This window comes from Cynocephalus volans, chromosome 10 (assembly GCF_027409185.1).
Source record: "Cynocephalus volans isolate mCynVol1 chromosome 10, mCynVol1.pri, whole genome shotgun sequence".
NCBI lineage: Eukaryota > Metazoa > Chordata > Mammalia > Dermoptera > Cynocephalidae > Cynocephalus > Cynocephalus volans.
The window spans coordinates 55,383,331-55,403,463 of NC_084469.1; the positions used below are offsets into that span (position 1 = coordinate 55,383,331).

General features: G+C 37.5%; 1 protein-coding gene across 7 annotated transcripts; it reads right to left on the reverse strand.

Annotated features, from left to right (window-relative positions):
• Nucleotides 1–3,595: 3,595 nt before the first annotated feature.
• LOC134388656 (zinc finger protein 30 homolog) lies at nucleotides 3,596–18,739 on the reverse strand. 7 transcript variants are annotated; one of them, XM_063111878.1, is made up of 6 exons: nucleotides 18,696–18,739; nucleotides 18,022–18,191; nucleotides 12,849–12,934; nucleotides 10,976–11,102; nucleotides 9,811–9,909; nucleotides 3,596–4,995 (listed from the first exon to the last, which is right to left on the reverse strand). In XM_063111878.1, the coding sequence occupies exons 3-6, from the start codon at nucleotides 12,855–12,857 to the stop codon at nucleotides 3,629–3,631; spliced, it is 1,602 nt and encodes a 533-aa protein (XP_062967948.1). In that variant the 5' UTR covers nucleotides 12,858–12,934; nucleotides 18,022–18,191; nucleotides 18,696–18,739; the 3' UTR covers nucleotides 3,596–3,628. The 7 variants fall into 7 exon arrangements, with proteins under 7 accessions (XP_062967948.1, XP_062967950.1, XP_062967947.1 ...); XM_063111880.1 differs by having other exon boundaries at nucleotides 18,022–18,096; nucleotides 18,696–18,728; XM_063111877.1 differs by lacking the exon at nucleotides 18,696–18,739 and adding an exon at nucleotides 18,598–18,682.
• Nucleotides 18,740–20,133: the final 1,394 nt, after the last annotated feature.

The window sequence follows — 20,133 nt, forward strand, 5'->3', positions numbered from 1 at the left end:
ACTTAGCCTAAGGTCTAAACTTTCAACTCTTGCAGTCACCTATTTCGGTTACAGCAGTACCTGCTAAAGTGGGTTCATATCTCAAACACACTCATAGGCATTGAGAATAAAATTTACATGGTAAAGTGCACTTGAGATACATACACTAGATTAAATAAAGTCAAATAAACTTTCATTACTTCATTCTTTGGATAAGCTTACAGTTTTATTTTCTAAAAAATTGATTAATTTTAATATGCAGTACTTAATATGCACATTTAACCACATAACTCTTTTAAAAGCACCACCAAGTACTAGTGTTTTCTGTGAAATGGTTTCAAATACTATAAAGTTTCATGTTCCATCTGAGAAATGTTGGATTGATTGCCATATACTGAAGACCTCAGTATACAAATGCTAGTTGGGAGTAGAAACACACTTAAATTTGATTCTGTATTATGTTTAAAGAAAACTTGAAAGATCGGTCATGTAATGATGCAATACACTGACCATCACGGCTTCCCAACCACAGCAGGAAAATGCAGTGCAATAATGGATGACTACAGTGGAATTCACTGAAGTCTGACTAACATCATCATTTATGAGAACTCTCAGCCTTTATTACTTTTGAGAAGGTAATTTTAAAGTGTTGGGTTATAATTTTGCATACACTGAACTTATTCCATTCTCAAATACATATACAGTAAAACTAAAAAAGGGGGGGCAGCATTGAGAAGATATTGGGGCAGGATCATACCTCTTTCACTATCATTATGATGTTCTGAAGGTAGAATGCCTAAAATCTAGATGTATAATTAAAGCAGGATGGATCAGGTCCAAGACGTTCCACATAGATGACTTTCTGTACTTAAGTAGATAAACTGCTGGATGCAATTTGTTAATAGAAGTTAGAAGTGTCCATACTGTGTGTGTTTATTATAGTGTTTACAGCTGGCTGGTGAGGGAATCCAAACCCTTGAACCTTGGTGTTACAACACCCTCTCCTAACCAACTGAGCTAACTGGTCAGCCGCCTATATTTTGCTTTTGTGGGCCCTCCTCATCTAGTTTTATAATTAGTTTTAGGTTAGTCTTGTAGAATAATACGATAGAAAAACTCAGTAATTACCAATCTTTCAAAGTTTTTACTTACAAAAAAAATCAGATTCCAAATATATTTTTAGAAGGGATATCTTCTAAGTCTTAATCTTACCTTCTTTATTGGTCTACTCAGGTTTTCTTCAGCATCTCAAATCAATTCTGATACTTTTCCTCAGAAAATAATTCTAGATATTTCAATATTTTTAAATACATATACTGTGTGTGTACATATATTCACAGTATATATACATATATTCACATACACACACTTTACATACATATACACTCCCATTACATATATATCGCATAGCAACTTATAATTTTTTAAATCCATAGCTGTCACTTTTGTGACATATAGCTGTAATTGTGTCACTTTTCTTATTTGCATTACTTGATCAAAACTGCCAAGGTCTTGACTTTTAAAAGAAAACAGCTTTGGCTAAAGTCTACTTTTTTATTGTTTATACCAATGCTGACAATGGAAGTATGTGAGCCACAAAGACAATTATAAAATTTCCAACAGTCACATTTAAAAAACAAAAAATGGTGAAATTAATTTTAATGTATTTTACTTGAACAAACATATCTAAAATATTTCAATATGTACTCACTATAAAAAATTGAGATCCTTACCATTCTCTTTTTAGAACTAAGTCTTCGAAATTTTGTGTGTACATGTATTTTACATTTAACACCATTTTAATCTGGACTAGCCACATTTCAAGTGCTCAATACCTCAATTTTGAGTGCTCAACATGTTGCTAGTGACTACCATATTAGACACTGCAGGTCTAGGTCATTAATTTGCACACTTAGTTGTAGTAATTGCTTTCTTTTACTCATTCTTTAAACATATGAAGTGCCTACTATGGGACAGGTACTGTGATAGATATAGAGAAGTAAACTAGATAAAGTCTGGACCTTCAATCTTACTTCCTGAATACATTATAGTGTATTTAATATCCCATTGTGTAGAGCTTTGGCAACATCCAGGTTTAGATATGTAGATATTTTTTAAAAAATCATTCACTTCAAACTAGATATAATTTCATGGTTAATTTTATCATTAAAAGAACATTATAGAAAATTTCAAATACATAAACGTAGAAAGAATAGCAAAAACAAATAAAAACCAAGTACCAAAGACTCAGCTTACCATCACTGTGCCAAATTTGTCATCCATCCACACTTTTCTTTTGCGTGAGCGTATTAAAGGACACTCCAGACATATCACCTTATGTGTATAAACTACAGAATTTATCTCTAAGACATTTTGTACATAACCACAATGCTATTCTCAGACCTAACAAAAACATAGTTTCTTAATATTATCTAATACTATCAATATTCCCATTTTCCCAATTGTAAAAATGTCTTTTTTTACAAGCTTTTTCAACTCATGATCTAAATAAGAACCACTCTTTCACTGCATTTCATTGATGTCTCAAGTCTCTTTCAATATCTAAGATTTCCAACTCCCTTTTTTCAATGCCATTTTATTGGCTGAGAAACCAGGTCATTCCTCTTGCATAATTATATACATTTCAGGTTTAACTGTTTCTTGATGTCATGTAACTTTTCTTCCATTCTCTGAATTTTCTCTAAACTAGTAGTTAGATCTTGAGGCTTAATTAAATTCAGGTTCAGTATTTTTTGCAAGACATGTATATCTCATTGTATCACACTAGGGGGACACATAAAGTTTTACTGTCCTACTTTTTCTGAGGTTAAGATTGATCAGTAAGTTCGGATGTTGTTAGCCTGATCTATTTACTGTAAAGTTCAGGTCAACCTTTCACTTAATGGTCTTAACCTCTACTGGGAGTCTATGCCTAGATCCAATATTTTATTATGTGTTCCAAAATGGTTTTTCTAATAGAATTTCCTAATTCTATAATTCTTTCTGCATTCATTAGCTGAATTCTCTAATAAAGAAGAACTTTACTCATCAACTTCTTGTTGCCCTGAAATACAGTTCATACAGGAAATATAGGCTAAATGACTTTTCTTTCCTTTTATTTATCAATTTTCAGAATGAGTTGGTGCCCTGGCAACCTTCATAGGTATACTACACAGTTGGAAGAATAAAAAGATGATAACATGTAAGGTCAAAAGCTTTTCCACATTCATTCCTTTAGTAAATTCTTTTCCTGAATGAATTTCCTAAAGTTTAACATGGTTTGAATGGTGATAAAAAAAACCTTCTATTAAATTAATTAGTCTTTCCTTTATTTTTTTATTTATTTTTTTTTTTTGTCGTTTTTTCGTGACCGGCACTCAGCCAGTGAGTACACCGGTCAGTCCTATATAGGATCCAAACCCGCGGCGGGAGCGTCGCCGCGCTGCCAGCGCAGCACTCTACCAAGTGCGCCACGGGCTCGGCCCTTTTTTTTTTTTTTTTTTTTTGTCATTAGTCTTTCCTTTAAATAAAACCTCTTAGGCTAAGTTATCAGCAAGAAGCAAAACGGATTCTTACATTCAAAAACTTTTCCTTTATATTTACTAATATTCCTTAACACAAAATTCATAATGGAAGGGTTCTATAATTATTAAGTTACATTATGAATTCGCTGATGGTAAGTAAGGTGTGAATGCTGTCTAAATGCCTTCTTACATTCCTTACATTTGTATGGTTTCTCACCAGAATGAATTCTCTGATGTTGAATAAGCGATGAATGAAGTCTAAAGGCCTTTCCACATTCCTTACAGTCATAGGGTTTTTCACCAGTATGAATACTCTGATGTTGAGTAAGTTGTGAGAGCAGTCTAAAAGTCTTCTCACATTCCTTGCATTTATAGGGTTTCTCACCAAAATGAATACTCTGATGTTGAGTAAGTTGTGAGAACAGTCTAAAGGCCTTCCCACATTCCTTACATTCATAAGGCTTCTCTCCAATATGAATGCCCTGATGTGAAATGAGTTCTGAGTAACGACGAAAGAACTTCTGACATTCTTTACATTCATAAGGTTTCTCGCCAGTATGAATTCTCTGATGAAGAGTCAGATGATAGCCACGACTAAAGGTCTTCCCACATTCCTTACAATCATAGGGCTTCTCACCAGTGTGAATTCTCTCATGGAGAGTAAGTTGTTGCCGCACTCTAAAGGCCTTCCCACATTCCTTACATTCATAGGGTTTCTCACCAGTGTGAAGTTTGTGATGTATTCGAAGACCTGTACTGCACAGAAAAGCCTGTCCACAATCCTTACACTCATAGCACTTCTCAGCAATGTTAAGTCTCTGATGTCGGGTAAGATGTGCATACTGTCTAAAGGTCTTCCCACATTCCTTACATTCATAGGGTTTCTCACCAGTATGAATTCTTTGATGGAGATTAAGTTGTCCTCGCACTCTAAAGGCCTTCCCACATTCCTTACATTCATAGGGCTTCTCACCAATATGAATTCTCTGATGTACTCGAAGGTCTGAGCCACAGGTAAAGATCTTTCCACATTTTTTACATTCATAGAGTTTGTCAGAAGTATGAATTCTCTGATGCCGACTAAGGTGGGCACACTGTCTAAAGGCTTTTCCACATTCTTTACATTCATAGGGTTTCTCACCTGTATGAATCCTCTGATGGAAAGTAAGTTGTTGGCGTACTCTAAAAGCCTTCCCACATTCCCCACATTCATAGGGTTTCTCTCTGTTATTACTTTTCTGACATAGAGTAAGAGATGTGAATTTTCTGTAAGTGGGCATTTTTTCAGAGGTGGCTTTTGTCACTTGCCTGAAATATACCTTGTGAGGAACCTCCTGTCCCTCAAACTTTTTATATTCATAATCTTTTCTGTAAAAGGAGTCATCAAGGCCATTGCTTTTAATTCTTTCCATTATTTCCCACTGAGATAAATTCATTTCGTAAATACTCTTTTCTTGAAATAACATTTTAGTTTCATACCTGGATTCCAAATCTGAAAGAGAAAATAAACACATGATATTTTCCTATTTTTGACAAAATAAATAAGCAAATAAAAACTCTGTAACAGAAAAGAAAAAAAACAAAACAACAAAAAGTAAAGCCAAGTTAAAGTACATGGGCAAAAAACCTCTAAAATAATCATGTAATTTGAAAAAAAGCTGAGAGGAATAAAGAAAATAATGAGTTAAGACTAGATTATTTGGATGCAGATCAAAGTTTGAGAATCACTACTTAAACTTTTTTAATGATTTCTCTTTTCAATTAGAATAAAGTACAAATATTTTATCATGAATAATATGATCTGTTTACCATAAGGTATCAACTCAAGCCACTGTTCCCTTTGCTCCCCATGTCTCTATGACACTTGCTTCCTTTACGCTCCAAGAACATGTCACAATCTTTCCATTCCTTAGAGCTTTACACTGGCTAATAAATCTCCCAGGATTCCTGACTTGAATTCGCATGGTTGAGTTTCTTTCACCCATCAGGCACCATCTTAAAAGTCAGAAAAACTATCTATGCTGACTTCACCTAATTTATATCCTTTATTTTCCATCCCAATCACTTCTTCTTTGCTTCTTAATACTCTTCTCAATTTTGTTGTTATTCATTAATTTCCCCACTTATTATTCTCTTTATTTTCTTACCTTAAACTTCCCCAAAAGCAGAAACAATTTTTCACTCACCACTGAGTAACAAATCCATCATACAGGTTAAGCATCCCTAATCTGAAAATCTGAAATCCAAAATGCTCCAAAATGAAACTTTTTGAGCACCAACATCACATTCAAAGGAAATGCTCATTGGAGTATTTCAGATTTTGGATTTTCAAATTAGGGATGCTCAACTGGTATGGATTCTGCAAAATATTCCAAAATCTGAAAAAATGAGAATCTGAAACACTTCTGGTCCCAAACATTTCGGATAAAGGATAACCGACATCATAACTGTTAATTAATAAATTCCCATAATAAGTTAACAATTATTGAATATGTTACCCTGCCTCCAATCTTACATCTTAATATATTCATTAAATAGTCTCTTTTTATCACTTACTACAGAGATGGGAAACCAACACCTGTAAGCTATCTCAGTCAGATATATAAATGGAAAAGAGTGATTTCTTTACACTTGACTATACTTATAGTTGCCTCTCCATTTATACCTGCAGATATCTCCACTGCACCTCAATTACTACTTTGCATAGTCATGAGTGAACTCTGTCCCCCTTTCACAACCAAGCTAAAGAGAGGTGGCTTTTGTCACTTGCCTGAAATATACCTCATGAGGACACTCCTGTCCCTAAAACTTTTTATATTAACAATCTTTCTGTAAAAGGAGACGTCAAGCCATGGCTTTTAATTCTTTTCATTATCTCCCATTGAGATAAATTCATTTCATAAATATTCCTTTCTTGAAATAGTCAAAATCAAAATAAAAGGCTAAGAAAATTGAGAAAGTGTTAACGTTCACAGCATAAAAGCCCATACAAATTGGCATATGAAACATTAAACAATGGAAAAAGTAATGGAATCAAGTGAGCAGACAATGCACAAAATAAATATAAGCATAAACAAACTTAGGACAAAATGTCCATATTCACTAACATGCAAACAAATGAGAACAAGTTATAAAATGTATCCTATAAAATTTGAAGGTTTTCATTAAAAAAACAAGCAAAACATTCCCAGTCTTGATATAGTAAACCCTGAGACTGTCACCTATGGCCCCCACTGAACTGACAAGCCAAATAAAGACCGTGCCATCTTGAACATTCTCAACTAGGAAGCTACACTATAAACAATGGAGCTGTATGCTACCAAAGAGTCAGTCCATGTTTGTTCCAAAATCTGTCAATGCCAGTTCTTATGCCTGCAAGCAACTAGAATTATTAATGTTTAAAGATAATCATTTCTACGAAAACTAAGTTGAATGTTTAGGAAGTACTGGCTATAAATGCACATTGCATTATTGTAAAAGCAGGCATTGGCAAGAAAATAGTAAAAGATTGATAGAAAACAAAAATTCAAGAAGGATTTCTGCACTCAGATTGCTTCACGAATATCTTTATGTTCTTGTTCTACTTCAAAGAAATTCAAACTGAAAAGAATAGCCTATGTGCTATACGTGCTTTAATCAAGACAGAATGGGCTGGACCTACACTGAAACTAAAGGTCAGGCCAAATCAAAAGACTGGCCTATGGTAGGAAATTTTAATGCTCTACCTTGTAAGATATTATAGAAAATATTTAACTGTTGAAAATTAATAAACCACACTCATATGCGGAATACTAAAAAAAAAACAAAAAACTTGTTTTCATAGAAGTAGAGAGTAGAATAATGGTTACCAGAGGTTGGGAGGGAAGTGGAGGGGAGAAGTGGTGGATTATCAGGTACAAAACTATGCTGTCTATCCTAAGTGAATCACTGTGCAGTGTATGCATGTATTGAAACAACACACTGTACCCCACACAAATAAATATAAATAAAACTGAAAAAAAAATTAATAAACCAAATATTAGTTTGGATTCTCTTGAATCAAGGGGCTTTATTTCAGTAAACACTGGTAATGTGAAAACAAAATACTAGCCCATCTTAGATCAATATAAAAGGAGAAGTGTTATTTCCATTTGCAGGGCATCTGCTTTAATTAAAAAGAAAACAAGGAACAAATTATCTGGTCATAAAACTGTCTCCTGAGGTCTAATGTTTCCTGAGGCATGATGTCTTTAATTGCCTTTTTTTTTTGCTGATTCAAGATGATATGGGATACGGAATATTTATGACCAAGGCCATTTTAACTACATTAACATCAGAGTTAGTATATCAAGAGATCTTAAAAACCTATGACCACAGAACTGTACTTCTGAGAATCAATAGTAATCAAATACTGAATAATCCATACTGAATTTCAATGAAATACTGAGTAATCCTCACATTGTGATCATAATCTTACTGCTTATTTCACCAAGGAATCAGAAACAATTGAAAAAGAAAAGTATGTAGTCACGCCTTCCCCACACTATCCAGTCAACCTGTGTCTGAATCCTCATCATAAGCATGATTTTTCTTCATAAATTGGTTCCACTCTTTCCTATCTACTGAAGGCTATTGCTTATAAAACTATCTTCTCTCTCCACTTCATCAATTTTACTCCTTTGAAATTATTCCTTAAGCCTTTAAACATGTTCTAATACCTCACATCTTAAAATACATTCCCTGTACTGTGTCTGCTTCCCTTCTATGGCAAAATTCCTCCAAAAAACTGTTTATACCTATTTTCACCATTGCCTCATCTATTTTCTTCTTCTATCTCCCAATAACTCCAAAAGAAATCTTTATTCTAACACACACAAAAGTAGACAGAACAATATCAGCACCGACAACCATCAACCCACGATCAATCCTGGCCTGTGCACACCCCAATCCACTTTCCTCACATTATTTGAAGCAAATCCCAGAAATACAATTTCATTTGTACTTATTTCACTATTTGTATCCAAAACGAATTTTTAACATAACCACAATGCCATTATCCAAACCTAAAAAAATAAACAGTAATTCTTTAATATCATCAAAAATCAGTGTCCACACTTCCAACTGTCTGTTAAATAAAAATTAAAACAATTCCGAAGTAATAATTCATCCAAAGTCCATCCAGTACAACTGGTTGACATGTCTTTTACATCTCTTCTAATCTATAGGTTCTCCTATCATCTTTTGATTTCCCCTGTAATTTATTTGTTGAAGAAACTGGTTTTGATTGCACAGTTTCTCATATTCTGAGTTTTCCTAACTACATTCCCAAGGTGTAGAGCATGTTCCTCTATCTTCTTCCCATAAATTGGTATTTGACTTTAGGAGCTTGATCATACTTAGGACCAATCTTATTGGCAAAGTTACTTCACAGATGATAGTGTGTTCTTTCATTAGGAAAACATAATGTCTGATTGTCTCTTATTTCTGTGATGCACTGATGTTCAATACCTAGATCCTATAGTTCACGGTGGGTTCCAAAATGTTAATATTCTATCATTCCTTCTTCATTTATTCACTGAATACTTTTATTAAGAGAAACATACCTCCATCTACTACCTATTGGTACAGTTTCATAAGAAAGACATGATAAATGCTTCTTTTTCTTTAAATTTATGTTTTCCAAATAAGTTCGCTCTCTAGTAGCTTCTAATGGTGAACACTTTGGTGTTAGTGTCACTAAGAATTCATGAATTAATCATATTTTATGTGTTATAATACACTGCAGTTATTACACGTATTGATGCTCAAATGGTCCCATCTTTGGCCAACTGAAGCCTCTTCAAATTGGCTCTTCTTCCCTGACCATCCTATCTAAAATTAACCCATTCACTCATTATAATTCTCCAAATCCTCATCTTATTCACTTTTCTTCATAATACGTAATCACTTTAAAATATTTAGTAATCCATTTATTTGTTTACTTGGTTACTATGACTCCCCTACTATAATGACTCCATAAAAAGAGGGCAATAAAGAAATAAATACATAAAAGTTAAAATACAAAAGATAAGCTAGAAAGGAATTAAATCAAAAATACATGTAAAATGCTTTTCACCAAGGAAGAAAGCTTCCACCTGTTGAAATGGGAAGGAAATAAGAGAGATAAGAAACAAGTGGTAAGTACAAATGAAATTTAAGTTCTAAGTTTTCTTCCCAGGTTTCAGGTCTCTTCTTCACAATCAACATCTAAGAGGCGAGTTTCCGCCCCAACCAGCACGTCTGCATGATGCCATAACAGCTTACCTCTGCCTGATTAGCACTTACTCACCTAGGCTCCATCTTCTTTTCTCATCTTTCACAACCATCCAGGGCTCTTTCCCTTGTTCCAATAGGGTAATCACGTCTGGCTTAGAAATGGAACAACCTGCTTGCAAGAAAATAAAAGAGCATAATAAGAAAGAATTCATTTGATCAAGACTTTGGAACAAAGAAGGCTATCAGGACTGAAAAATATTCATATCAGAGTTACTTTGGGATCACAAGGAGAAACAAGAACAGAGAAGTAGGGGACATGACCTTATTTTAATTTAAACTCATACAGGCCCTGTCTCTTGAGAGGAAGTAATAGTTGAGAGCACTGATTTCAAATCCTGCTTCTGTCACATGGGTCACTAGGGCAAATAATTTAATCTCTCTGCCTCAGTTTTCTCAGTTGTAAAAAGGGATAATCGTAATCTGTATACATAGGATTGCTGTGAGGTTTGACTTCATGTAAGTGTTTAGATGATTGCCTCGTATAAAATAAGCACCATCTATGCTAATTCGGCACTATTTTGCTATTTTTCCATATTATTTTACTAAGAGGAAAATAATAAGTTTTTTTGTCAGGATATTCATCCAATGTTCAATGCAAAGTTCGTGTATTTATAATTTTTAATCACAAAGCAGTTGAAATATATCTGTTGCAGGAAACTAAATATGTTCACTTGAGTTTTAACAAATGTTGGTTCAACCCAGCATCATATACATTGTACCAGCTCTTTTAACAGGTATGTAGAATCAGACACCTCTGTTTTCCTCTTCTCATTGCAGGTGAGTCCATGCATAATATGAAGCCAGATTTCTTTGACAATGTTTTTGCTGTGAGTGCCTAAGAATTTATATCCAGTTGTCATTAAAGAGACGTAATAACAGAAAAGACAAACGAAGGTCATTGAATTATGGAGGAAGATGAAAGCTTAATAGAGGTGCCTATTCCTAAACCACAAAGTAGATATTCAACTAGTTTTTCAGCACCGCGCTCAGCCAGTGAGCAAACCGGCCATCCCTATATAGGATCCGAACCCGTGGCCTTGGTGTTATCAGCACCGCACTCTACCGAGTGAGCCACGGGCCGGCCCTGATATTCAACTAGTTTTTAAAAAGACCCTGAAATTCAGTCCATGAAATTCAGTCCAATGAATTTCTAAATTACTTGATACAGATAAGCTTACCTAGTGATACCAAGTTGCTATAGTTCTCTAATATCACATCCCTGTACAAATTCCTCTGATATGAGTTCAGACATTCCCACTCTTCTTGAGAAAAGTCGACAGCCACATCTCTGAACATCACCAAATCCTGAAATGAGAAACCCACGTATTATTTGTAAGGTTAAAGAAAGCATTTTGAAAATCGAAGAAGGATCTCAATGATATATGCTCATTTCATATACCAAATAAATAGGCTAGGGCTGGACGCCTATGACATGGTTAGGTGGCAGTGAGGAAACGAGTGTGACTGAAGCAGAATATCTACATGTTCTTGAAGATTTCTACTAATGTAGACCAGGGGTTGGCAAACATTTTCTATAAAGGGCCAATATTTTAGGCTTTGCATGCCATATACAGTCTCTATTGCATATTCTTTTTTCTCTTAACAATTCTTTCAAAATGTAGCTTGTAGGCTGTACAAAAACAGACCATGGACCAAATTTGGCTCACCAAATTTGTCATATTTATAGTTTGCCCACCACTTGCTATAGCCAAAACTTCATATGTAGTATGGGATACCTAATTGTATTTATTTCCTAACATGTTTGGGTAATTACCAGAATTTCCCAATTAACTGAAATAAATTCATGAGAATACTGCTTGCAAAGTCCCCCAAACCTTCTCAATAAATGTGATTTACTCTATCTTCTTTTTCTTTAAGGACTAAAAAAAAATAATTAGTGGAATTTTTTCCCCAAAATGAACTGCAAAATCTCTACTTTTAAAAAGCAGAGTATGCATTAAATTAAAGAATTTCTTCCAGACCTAACTTTAGTATTGCATTGCAGGATTAGTATTTTTCCTTCATATAACAAATCCTTTTTGAATATTTCCAGTTTACTATACAATAACCCATTTTATGGATATGTTAGACTTCATAATGATTATATTTAGATATTTCTATACGTTTAAATAGATTAAATTATATTTAGAATTTACATTACATAAAGTCTATAAAGCTGCAATGCCCAATATGCTAGCTTAGTAACATGGTTATTGAACATCTGAATTGTGGCTAGTCCAAATTCATATGTGCTGTTAAGTGCAAAATATACATCAGATAGCAAAGACTTTGGGAAAAAAAAGAATGTAAAATATCTCAATGATTTTTATATTGATTAAACTTTGAAATGATAATATTTTGATTATACTGGGTTCAATAAAACATATTAAAATTAATTACACCTGTTTCTACTTTTTTAACGTGACTACTAAAATATTTAAGATTATATATGTGCTTTGCATATTATTCTATACTTTTAAAATGTGACTAATAGAAAATTCAACATTACATATCTACCTCCCATTATAATTCTTCTGGACAGTGCTATTCTAAGGTATTCTCTGGTCTTAAGAGTCTCAGATCAAACGCCTCTCTCTAGGGACTTCATTTCATTTCCATCTCTGCTCTAAGTTAATTTTTTGTTGTTGTTGTTGTTGTTGTTGGTTTTTCGTGACCGGCACTCAGCCAGTGAGTGCACCGGTCATTCCTATATAGGATCCGAACCCGCAGCGGGAGCGTCGCGGCGCTCCCAGCGCAGCACCCTACCGAGTGCGCCACGGGCTCGGCCCTCCATCTCTGCTCTAGACAAAGACCAAACACACAGGAGCTACTGAATGATTTGGTCAATGTACACGTGGACACGAACAGAGAAGAGAGAGGCACACAGGAGGGGCCTGGCTGCCTGGCTCCATCCCTCACTGGAATGGGACAGGCTGGAGAGCAGCTATTGGATGGAGCTCTGTTAGGACTTTCCAGAATAACAAATGAGAATGTTCACGAAACCTAAAAAAAAATTGACAGAGTTTCAAACGGAGAGAAACACCAACTTACATGAGCCATGATTTTAGAACTCTGAGAACTGGTCAGTTTTCCTCAAGGTTCATTTACTGGAGAAGCAGAGTCCACAGAAGCCAGAACTAGGGGAAGAATGCAGAGCCATGAGAACAGAATTGTCTCAGACCTTCCAAATTTTAAAAACCTATACTACTTCTCCATTCCTACACGCAACCCCCGCCCCCAACACACAGACAAGTTCTGAGAGGTAAGAGGTAGTTTAGACAAATATTACTAAATATGACATATCATCATGTGGTTTTCCCCAAAACCAAAGGGAAATCAGCTGCACAAGGAAAAGACGCAAAGCAGAGACTCTCCTGCATGGAAGTACATGCCCAGACACTTCCACAGGAGGGCTTCCAGTTAGTCCCTGCCACCTACCCCAGGGAGGCTGATCTGGACCTGAGAATTGACTGCACAGACCTGTCTGAGCAGATCCTTGTAGCTCCATTCCCACCTTCCCAGCTGAGAAGGGGCTATACCATCTAAACCAGAACTTCCTTCATAGACTTACGAATCTGGCTGGCCTCCTACAACCTGAAGACAGAAAACAGCATAGACAAGAATTTCCCAACTATTGCTACAAATTGTAATCACCTAGAGAATCTTTTAAAAATACACTGATGCCTGGCTCCCACCCCCAAACATTCTGATTTAATTAGTACAGGCATTTTGATTTAATTAGTACAGGGTGTGACTTGGGAATCAGAATTTTTAAGACCTCAGATTTTTATAACATCTCCCTTGGGTGATAATAATAGGCAGCAAAGTCGGGGGAATCAAACTTTAGTATGCATCAGAATCACCTGGAGGGCTTGTTAAAACACAGATTGCCAGGCCCCTCTCTTAGATTTTGGTATTCAGTAGGTATGGGGTTGGGGTTGAGAATCTGCATTTCTAAAAAGTTCCCAGGTGATGCTGATGCTGCAGGTCCAGATGCCACACTTTGAGAACCACCTGTATAGACCATGCCTAGCAGCCTTTACCAAGGCAACACTGCAGTTGCACATGGGGATCCCTTACTCCAGGCTTAACTACCATTCCCAGAATCCTCAGAGCTCACCACTCACTATTTCCCTATTCAGCATCCTCGATACTGCCTGCATGACATCAATTACCACTCAGTCTTTCTTGTTACCCAGACTGGGGAGAATTGAATTTTTGAAATCTGAGTGTGGATAGTTCTCTAGAAAGTAGAAATAACCCAACAATTCATTAGTTCAAACCCACCAGTAAGTAAGGAGAGGCATATTAAAGGAATTGAACTAGCAGATTTAAAAAACTGATGATACCTTATATTTACTAAAGTTTTAGGGAAATGGATACTCAGTGGTATGATATAGAAAGAATGAAATGATGTGTGGGTAGAAAGTGTTTATAACAGGATGAAAAAAGCTGGAAAGAACCTAAATATCCTCCAACAATATCAAATAAATTATTATGCATTCACACAATGATAAATTAAACCATTAAAAATGAAAGTAAAATTCTTATTTGATGTCATGGAAAGATGGTAACTACATATTGTTGGGAAAGATAACAGGTTGGAACATAGTATTGTAATGTGATTGTATTTTAACAGGAAAACTACATATATATGCATACATGTATACGCATAAAATAATCTATAAATTGAAATAAAATTTCCTGTTACTTCTACTTGATGGTATCCCAGGTAATCTTTATTTTGTTCTTCTCTGGAGTCTCTCAATTATTTAATTAGAAATTTAAAATTTTGTATCACTTATACGTGGGACATAAATTAAAAACAGCTGTGCAAGGAATATTTCAAAATGCCCCAACAGTTCCATCCCCGCCACCCTGCCATCTTACAAATCTAGAGGCAACAATTTTCACCTCTTTTGGCATTTAAACTCCATACATTTAAAAAACATGCTAATATTGCTACTTGGGGGGGGGATCGGGGGGGGGGGGGCAGCTGGCCAGTACATGGATTGAACCACGGGCCTTGGTGTTATCAGCACCACGCTCTAACCAGCTGAGCTAACCAGCCAGCCCTATAGCTACTTCTGAATCTTCGGTTTTAATTATTATCTGTTCACTTCCTGCTATGAAGGAAGTGAATTCCCTCCCCACATATGTATCGTTGCAGTCCCTTTATCCTTCCAATATGGTCTTATTCTATAACAAATATTCAGATGAATTTTCTTAAATGAATATTCAGCTTATATAATTTTAACCCCATAAACACCATTACCAACTGAACTATGTAGTATACTCAGATTTGACCTTCCTTGCACAAGTCTTTTTCTTCTCTGAGATTGAAATAATCTTGTTTTTTCTAAGCCAAGTTTTCTAGGAAATTATTAATTCATTTCCCAAACTCTTACTCAATTGAACAATGAAGCTCCTAGCATAAAATAGCAGAGCTATATATTTCATACTCAACGAGTCAAAAGCAATCCTTCAGAAATACTGCCAAATACTTCATGTACTTCTGCCCCACCTGGTGAAAGTCAATGTCACATTTCTAAATGTTCCTATCTCTGAAATCCACATGACTTTGCGGTGAAAAGTTAATCAAGTCATAGGAGGCAGAAAGCCTGTTGAAGGAATTGCTCGGGCAGTTTTGAATATTCCTGCCCAGTAACTGATTTCTTAAATATGAATAATTTACAAAACATCCATAAAATAGAACATTAAGGTAGTCATTAAGTGCCAAATTTTAGGAAAAAAAATGGAAAATATTCAAGATATACTGAAAGAAAAAAATCAGTTTACAAACATATCAGATTTTTAAAATTGTTAAAGTGAAAAAGACATTAATGGATAGAAAACCTCTTAATTTCAATTCTGAGATTTTAAAATTAATTTTAGAATCATAACTATAGTTCTCAACTTAACTAAAATCTCTCTAATCTTAAGAATTGTAAATATTTGGAAGGTTTGTCAAACCAGAAGGGGATCGCTGAGATTTCACCTTTCCCCATACATCCCTGGAAGTATTATAAAATCCATGAGAGCACAACTCCTCTTTTAAACTAAGAACTAGAGGCCTTGGTTTCTTTCAAATTTTCAATTAGTATTACTATGTTATTCAGAAATAAAACCATACGCAAAAACACATGCTTATAAAAATATTTTGGGAAAATATGCTCTATAATATTAATAGTGATTATTTCCGGATGTTGGAACCATTGATAATTTTAATTCTCTTCTTTATAGGTTCTTTAGTTACTAAATATTTCACAAGCCTGCATGAATTCTACCATCAGAAATATATGAAAAAGCTATTTCCACTTAAAAAAAATTTTTTTAATGAGTGGGAGGATAGTCATAAAATAAAATTGTAATTAAGGAGGCCTACATAAATGGTGACAAGAGAAATCAGTGTGACTAAAAAAATAGTTCCCACGAGTTCCTAAACATTGTACCCTTCAACACCCTGAGATCCTTCTGTGAAGGATCACGATCCTGGTTCATGGCATTTCCAAAGTGATTAGCAGACAGTATGCACAGCAGACAGAAACAAATGCTTATTTCACAGCAGCTGCTTAAATTTCAGCATACCCCTCCTTAGTTCCAATGAATAACCAATTATTAAATACTTGCATTTTAAATATTAAATTATTTCAAAATATCTTATAAACTTTTATTAAAGAAACATAGATTCATATGCAACTTCGCAATTTTTTTTTTTTTTTGGACCGGTAAGGGGACTGCAACCCTCAGCACAGTGTGGTCTGCACCACGCTCAGTCAGTGAGGGCACCGACCATCCCTATATAGGATCCGAACCCGCGGCCTCCCCACGCCACCAGCGCCGCACTCTCCTGAGTGAGCCACGGGGCCGGCCCGCAACTTCACAATTTTTTGAAGATTCTTATCCACAATAAATACTTCTCAATATTACATTACATACCTTTTAAATGAGTGAGTATAATTTTTATTATTGAGAAACATTCCACCACAGGGAGGAGTGTGATTTAACCGTTTCTATATTGCTGGATACTAATTTTGTAAAAGAATAACGCCAAAAATCATCCCCAGCTATTCCAGACTTTGATTCTAAACCAGTGATGATCAATTTTGCTGGCGCTTGTACAACTTTGATAATATCATTAAAATCCTTCTCCCTTCTCCAAATTAAGCATTTACAAATATATACAACAATTCTGTATATAATCTTAAAACATTTGTGTTGCAGCTGAAAACCCATAAACAGAGTCCAAAGACTTCATGTTCAAGTCCTTGTTCTGGTCCACTTGAGCATTTTCTTGCTTGCAAGCATCCCTCATAATTAACTTCACATTTTCACTGCCCTCGAGAATAAAGAAAGCTGATAGGGAATGACAAAGCAGCATCATTTAACAGCAATAGCTAACATTAAGGACACACTATGTGCCAGGCACTTTTCTAAGAGATTTACAGATTTTAACTCATGGAATCCTCAAAACTACCCCAAGAAGTATTAAATGAGGGTACTTCAAAAAGTTCATGGAAAGAATAGCATTACTTTTTAATTCTATTTTTCTACGAACTTTTTGAAGTACCCCCCTCCTACTACAATTCTGACTTTACACATGAGGAAACTGCGGCACAGAGAGACTGCCCAAACTCAGTCAGATTTCAGTGGCAATCAGGATTCAGATCCTCTTTACCAAGGTTCAAAATTCTTAACCACTACAGTACACCTCTCTGTCTATCCAAAGATATACTCCAAACAAATTCATGATGCCAAACCTCAAACCATATCTGGATGGTAACAAAAATCTCCACTCATAGATCCCGGGGGGCGGGGGGAATACCCACTCCCACTCCGGAATCATTAAAGATATTAAACGCTAAAGTATTCCTCAACAAATCACAGTCAAAATCAAAGCCTGAACATTAACCTCCAGCAAGGGTATTTCCATATCATCAGAATCCTTAGAAAGAGTGCACAGAGCAACTAAAATGTGCTCAAAGAGTGCTCACAGTGCTCAAAGAGCACACGATTAACTAACTGTAGAACTGCATAAAGTGGTCACTAGACAGGGGAACCTATTAGTTAGTTCCCCTGCCATTAACTAGGTCGGGAAATCCTAGGCCCAAATCAATTAATAGATCCTTCCTAGGCAGGGCTTTTCAAGAGAAGGAAATCAAATGATCCCGTGTCCTGAAAATCAAGCGCATTTCACAGAAACAAAGAAGCAGCACAAACTCACACGGAACCTGGCTTTTGGAGGAGCAGCAGAGATTCCTTTCACCTTCTCAAGTGCCTTCTCCGGAAACTGGCAGGGCTGGGGAAGCAGGCAGAGTTCATGACACCCCAGGCTTTTCTTGACTAGGTCAGAAGCCACCCTCCACGCTTCCCCGGGACCCGGCTGACTCCCACCTGCATGCACGAATGGAAACGAGAGGGAGAAGGGAGAAGGTCCGCAGTCACCCATGTCTGGGTTCGCAGCTCTGGGTACACTGTAGTTCGGACACCCAGGCTGCCCACCCCGCCTTCTTTGGAACTGTTCAGCGGGTCCTCCCAGCCCCCAGAGGCTCGCCCCGAATCTATATCCCAGCGTTTTGCAGGGGACCCTCATTCGAGGGCTCCACCTCCGCCTTCCCCCTCGGGCCCTTCCTCTACAGCCGGGCCTAAGGTGGCTGAAGCGGGACCGAGGTGCGCGGGCCCCAGGGTATCGAATTGCACGACAGGCCGCACCCACAAACCGGGCCCGGCACCGTTACTGCAGAACCTCACTCCCGGGGAAACGCATACTGGCCTGAGGCTTCAGGCACCCTTTCCCCACCCCCGGTCCTGTCTGCAGAGCTTGGCCCGTCCCGGGCTCGTTTCCCTCAGCAAAGCAGCGGCCACGCCCGAGCCTGGCTCTCCGCGCTCAGGCCTCACCCGAGACAGACGATCGCCAAGCCCTACGGTGCGCGGCGCCGGGATTCCGGAGAGTGCCCGCCTCGGTCGGAGTGCGCAGGCGCGCGGGGGCGGGGGCAAATCCTGCGTCCAACCAATGACCCCGTGAGTGACCGGCTCTATTCAGGGGAATCCGGGCCTGCTCCCCTGAGGGAACTGCAGTCCAATATCAGAAAAGCCAGATATTCCGGACGTTTTCATTTGGCTTCTGGCCCCGCGCCCCGCGGAGGCTGCGAGCGCCGCCCCGCCCCCCAGCTGGAAGTTATCTTTTCTGTCTGGAGTGCGCAAGCGCGCGGGGGAAGCAGGGCTCGGAAGGCTCGTGCGGCCGCGGGCGCTGAGGGTCGGGGGAGATTGGAGGTAGCAGGGCGAGGCTGGCGCCAGGATCCCGGGTTGGGCCAGTGGCCAAAGCCTTAGGCATGGAATTGTGACCCTGGCGGTAATTCGGACGAGGAAACCCCAGTGCCGCGAGCATGGACCACCGGGGCGCTTGTACCTTGTGGCGTTTCAAATTGCACGATAGTAATTCGTGCTTGGGAGCCCCGGGTGCCGGAGCCAGTGTGTGACCGCAGACGGGATTATGTTTTCATGCATGAGGCTGTTTCCTGCGCGTGCGCCATTCTTTGGATTACAGACTGAGGCCGTATCACAGAGAAAGTTGCGCGACGGTGCCCGACTCGGACGCCGCTGTAGAGGCCTCTGCGGTCTGTGCGATCTGTCGCTGTAAAGTGCCTGAGGTTGTGTCTGTCTGTCACCGTGGCTGTGTCCCATCTTGTGGTATTTGTGGGGTGATTTTGATAGGCCAGCGCTTCTGGTACTTGTTTTCCGTGGGGACCGTGTGGGTCGCGATGAAACTGAGTGTTGGGATTTTGATTATCCGCTTCTGGCCGTTAAGTGCACTCTCGGGACTGTAGTGCTGTGCCGGGTAGGCAAGGAAAGTAATTACAGAAACAAAAAACAGTGGGAAGGAGCAGGCGAAATCGGTATGTCCAAGTGATGAGATCGTAGGAATGTATAATTAAAAATCCGAAATGACTAGCACTCCATCAAACAACAGGGAGGGGCACTTTATTTTCTCCCATAACTGCCCTTGCAATATTCCTCTGCGAATGAGGGTTTTCCCCCTTGCTCCTAGGTGAAATCTTGTACGAATTCAATAACGTCTTCAAGCATTCTTAAAGAGCAAAAGTTTCTTTAAGCACTTTTAAAGTAATTAAAATGATCAGTGTAATGAATACTTCATTTAAAACAAAAACAAAAAACTGCAGTGTTTCAAGACTTAGAAAATAAGGACACTATTCAAGACATTGTCTTGAAACATTGGAGACATTCAAAAAAATGTCTTAGAACATTCGAAAAATAAGTTTTTGAAGGAGGTTCAGGAGCTTATATTTGAACACATGGAGCTTGAATTCTTTTGAAA

Coding starts and splice junctions, on each gene's coding strand:
- LOC134388656 (XM_063111878.1), bottom strand. Junction 9,910..10,975: donor TAGCAACTTGGTATCACTAG/GTAAGCTTATCT, acceptor TTTTCTTGCAAG/CAGGTTGTTCCATTTCTAAG. Junction 4,996..9,810: donor GAAAAGAAGATGGAGCCTAG/GTGAGTAAGTGC, acceptor TTTCTCTTTCAG/ATTTGGAATCCAGGTATGAA.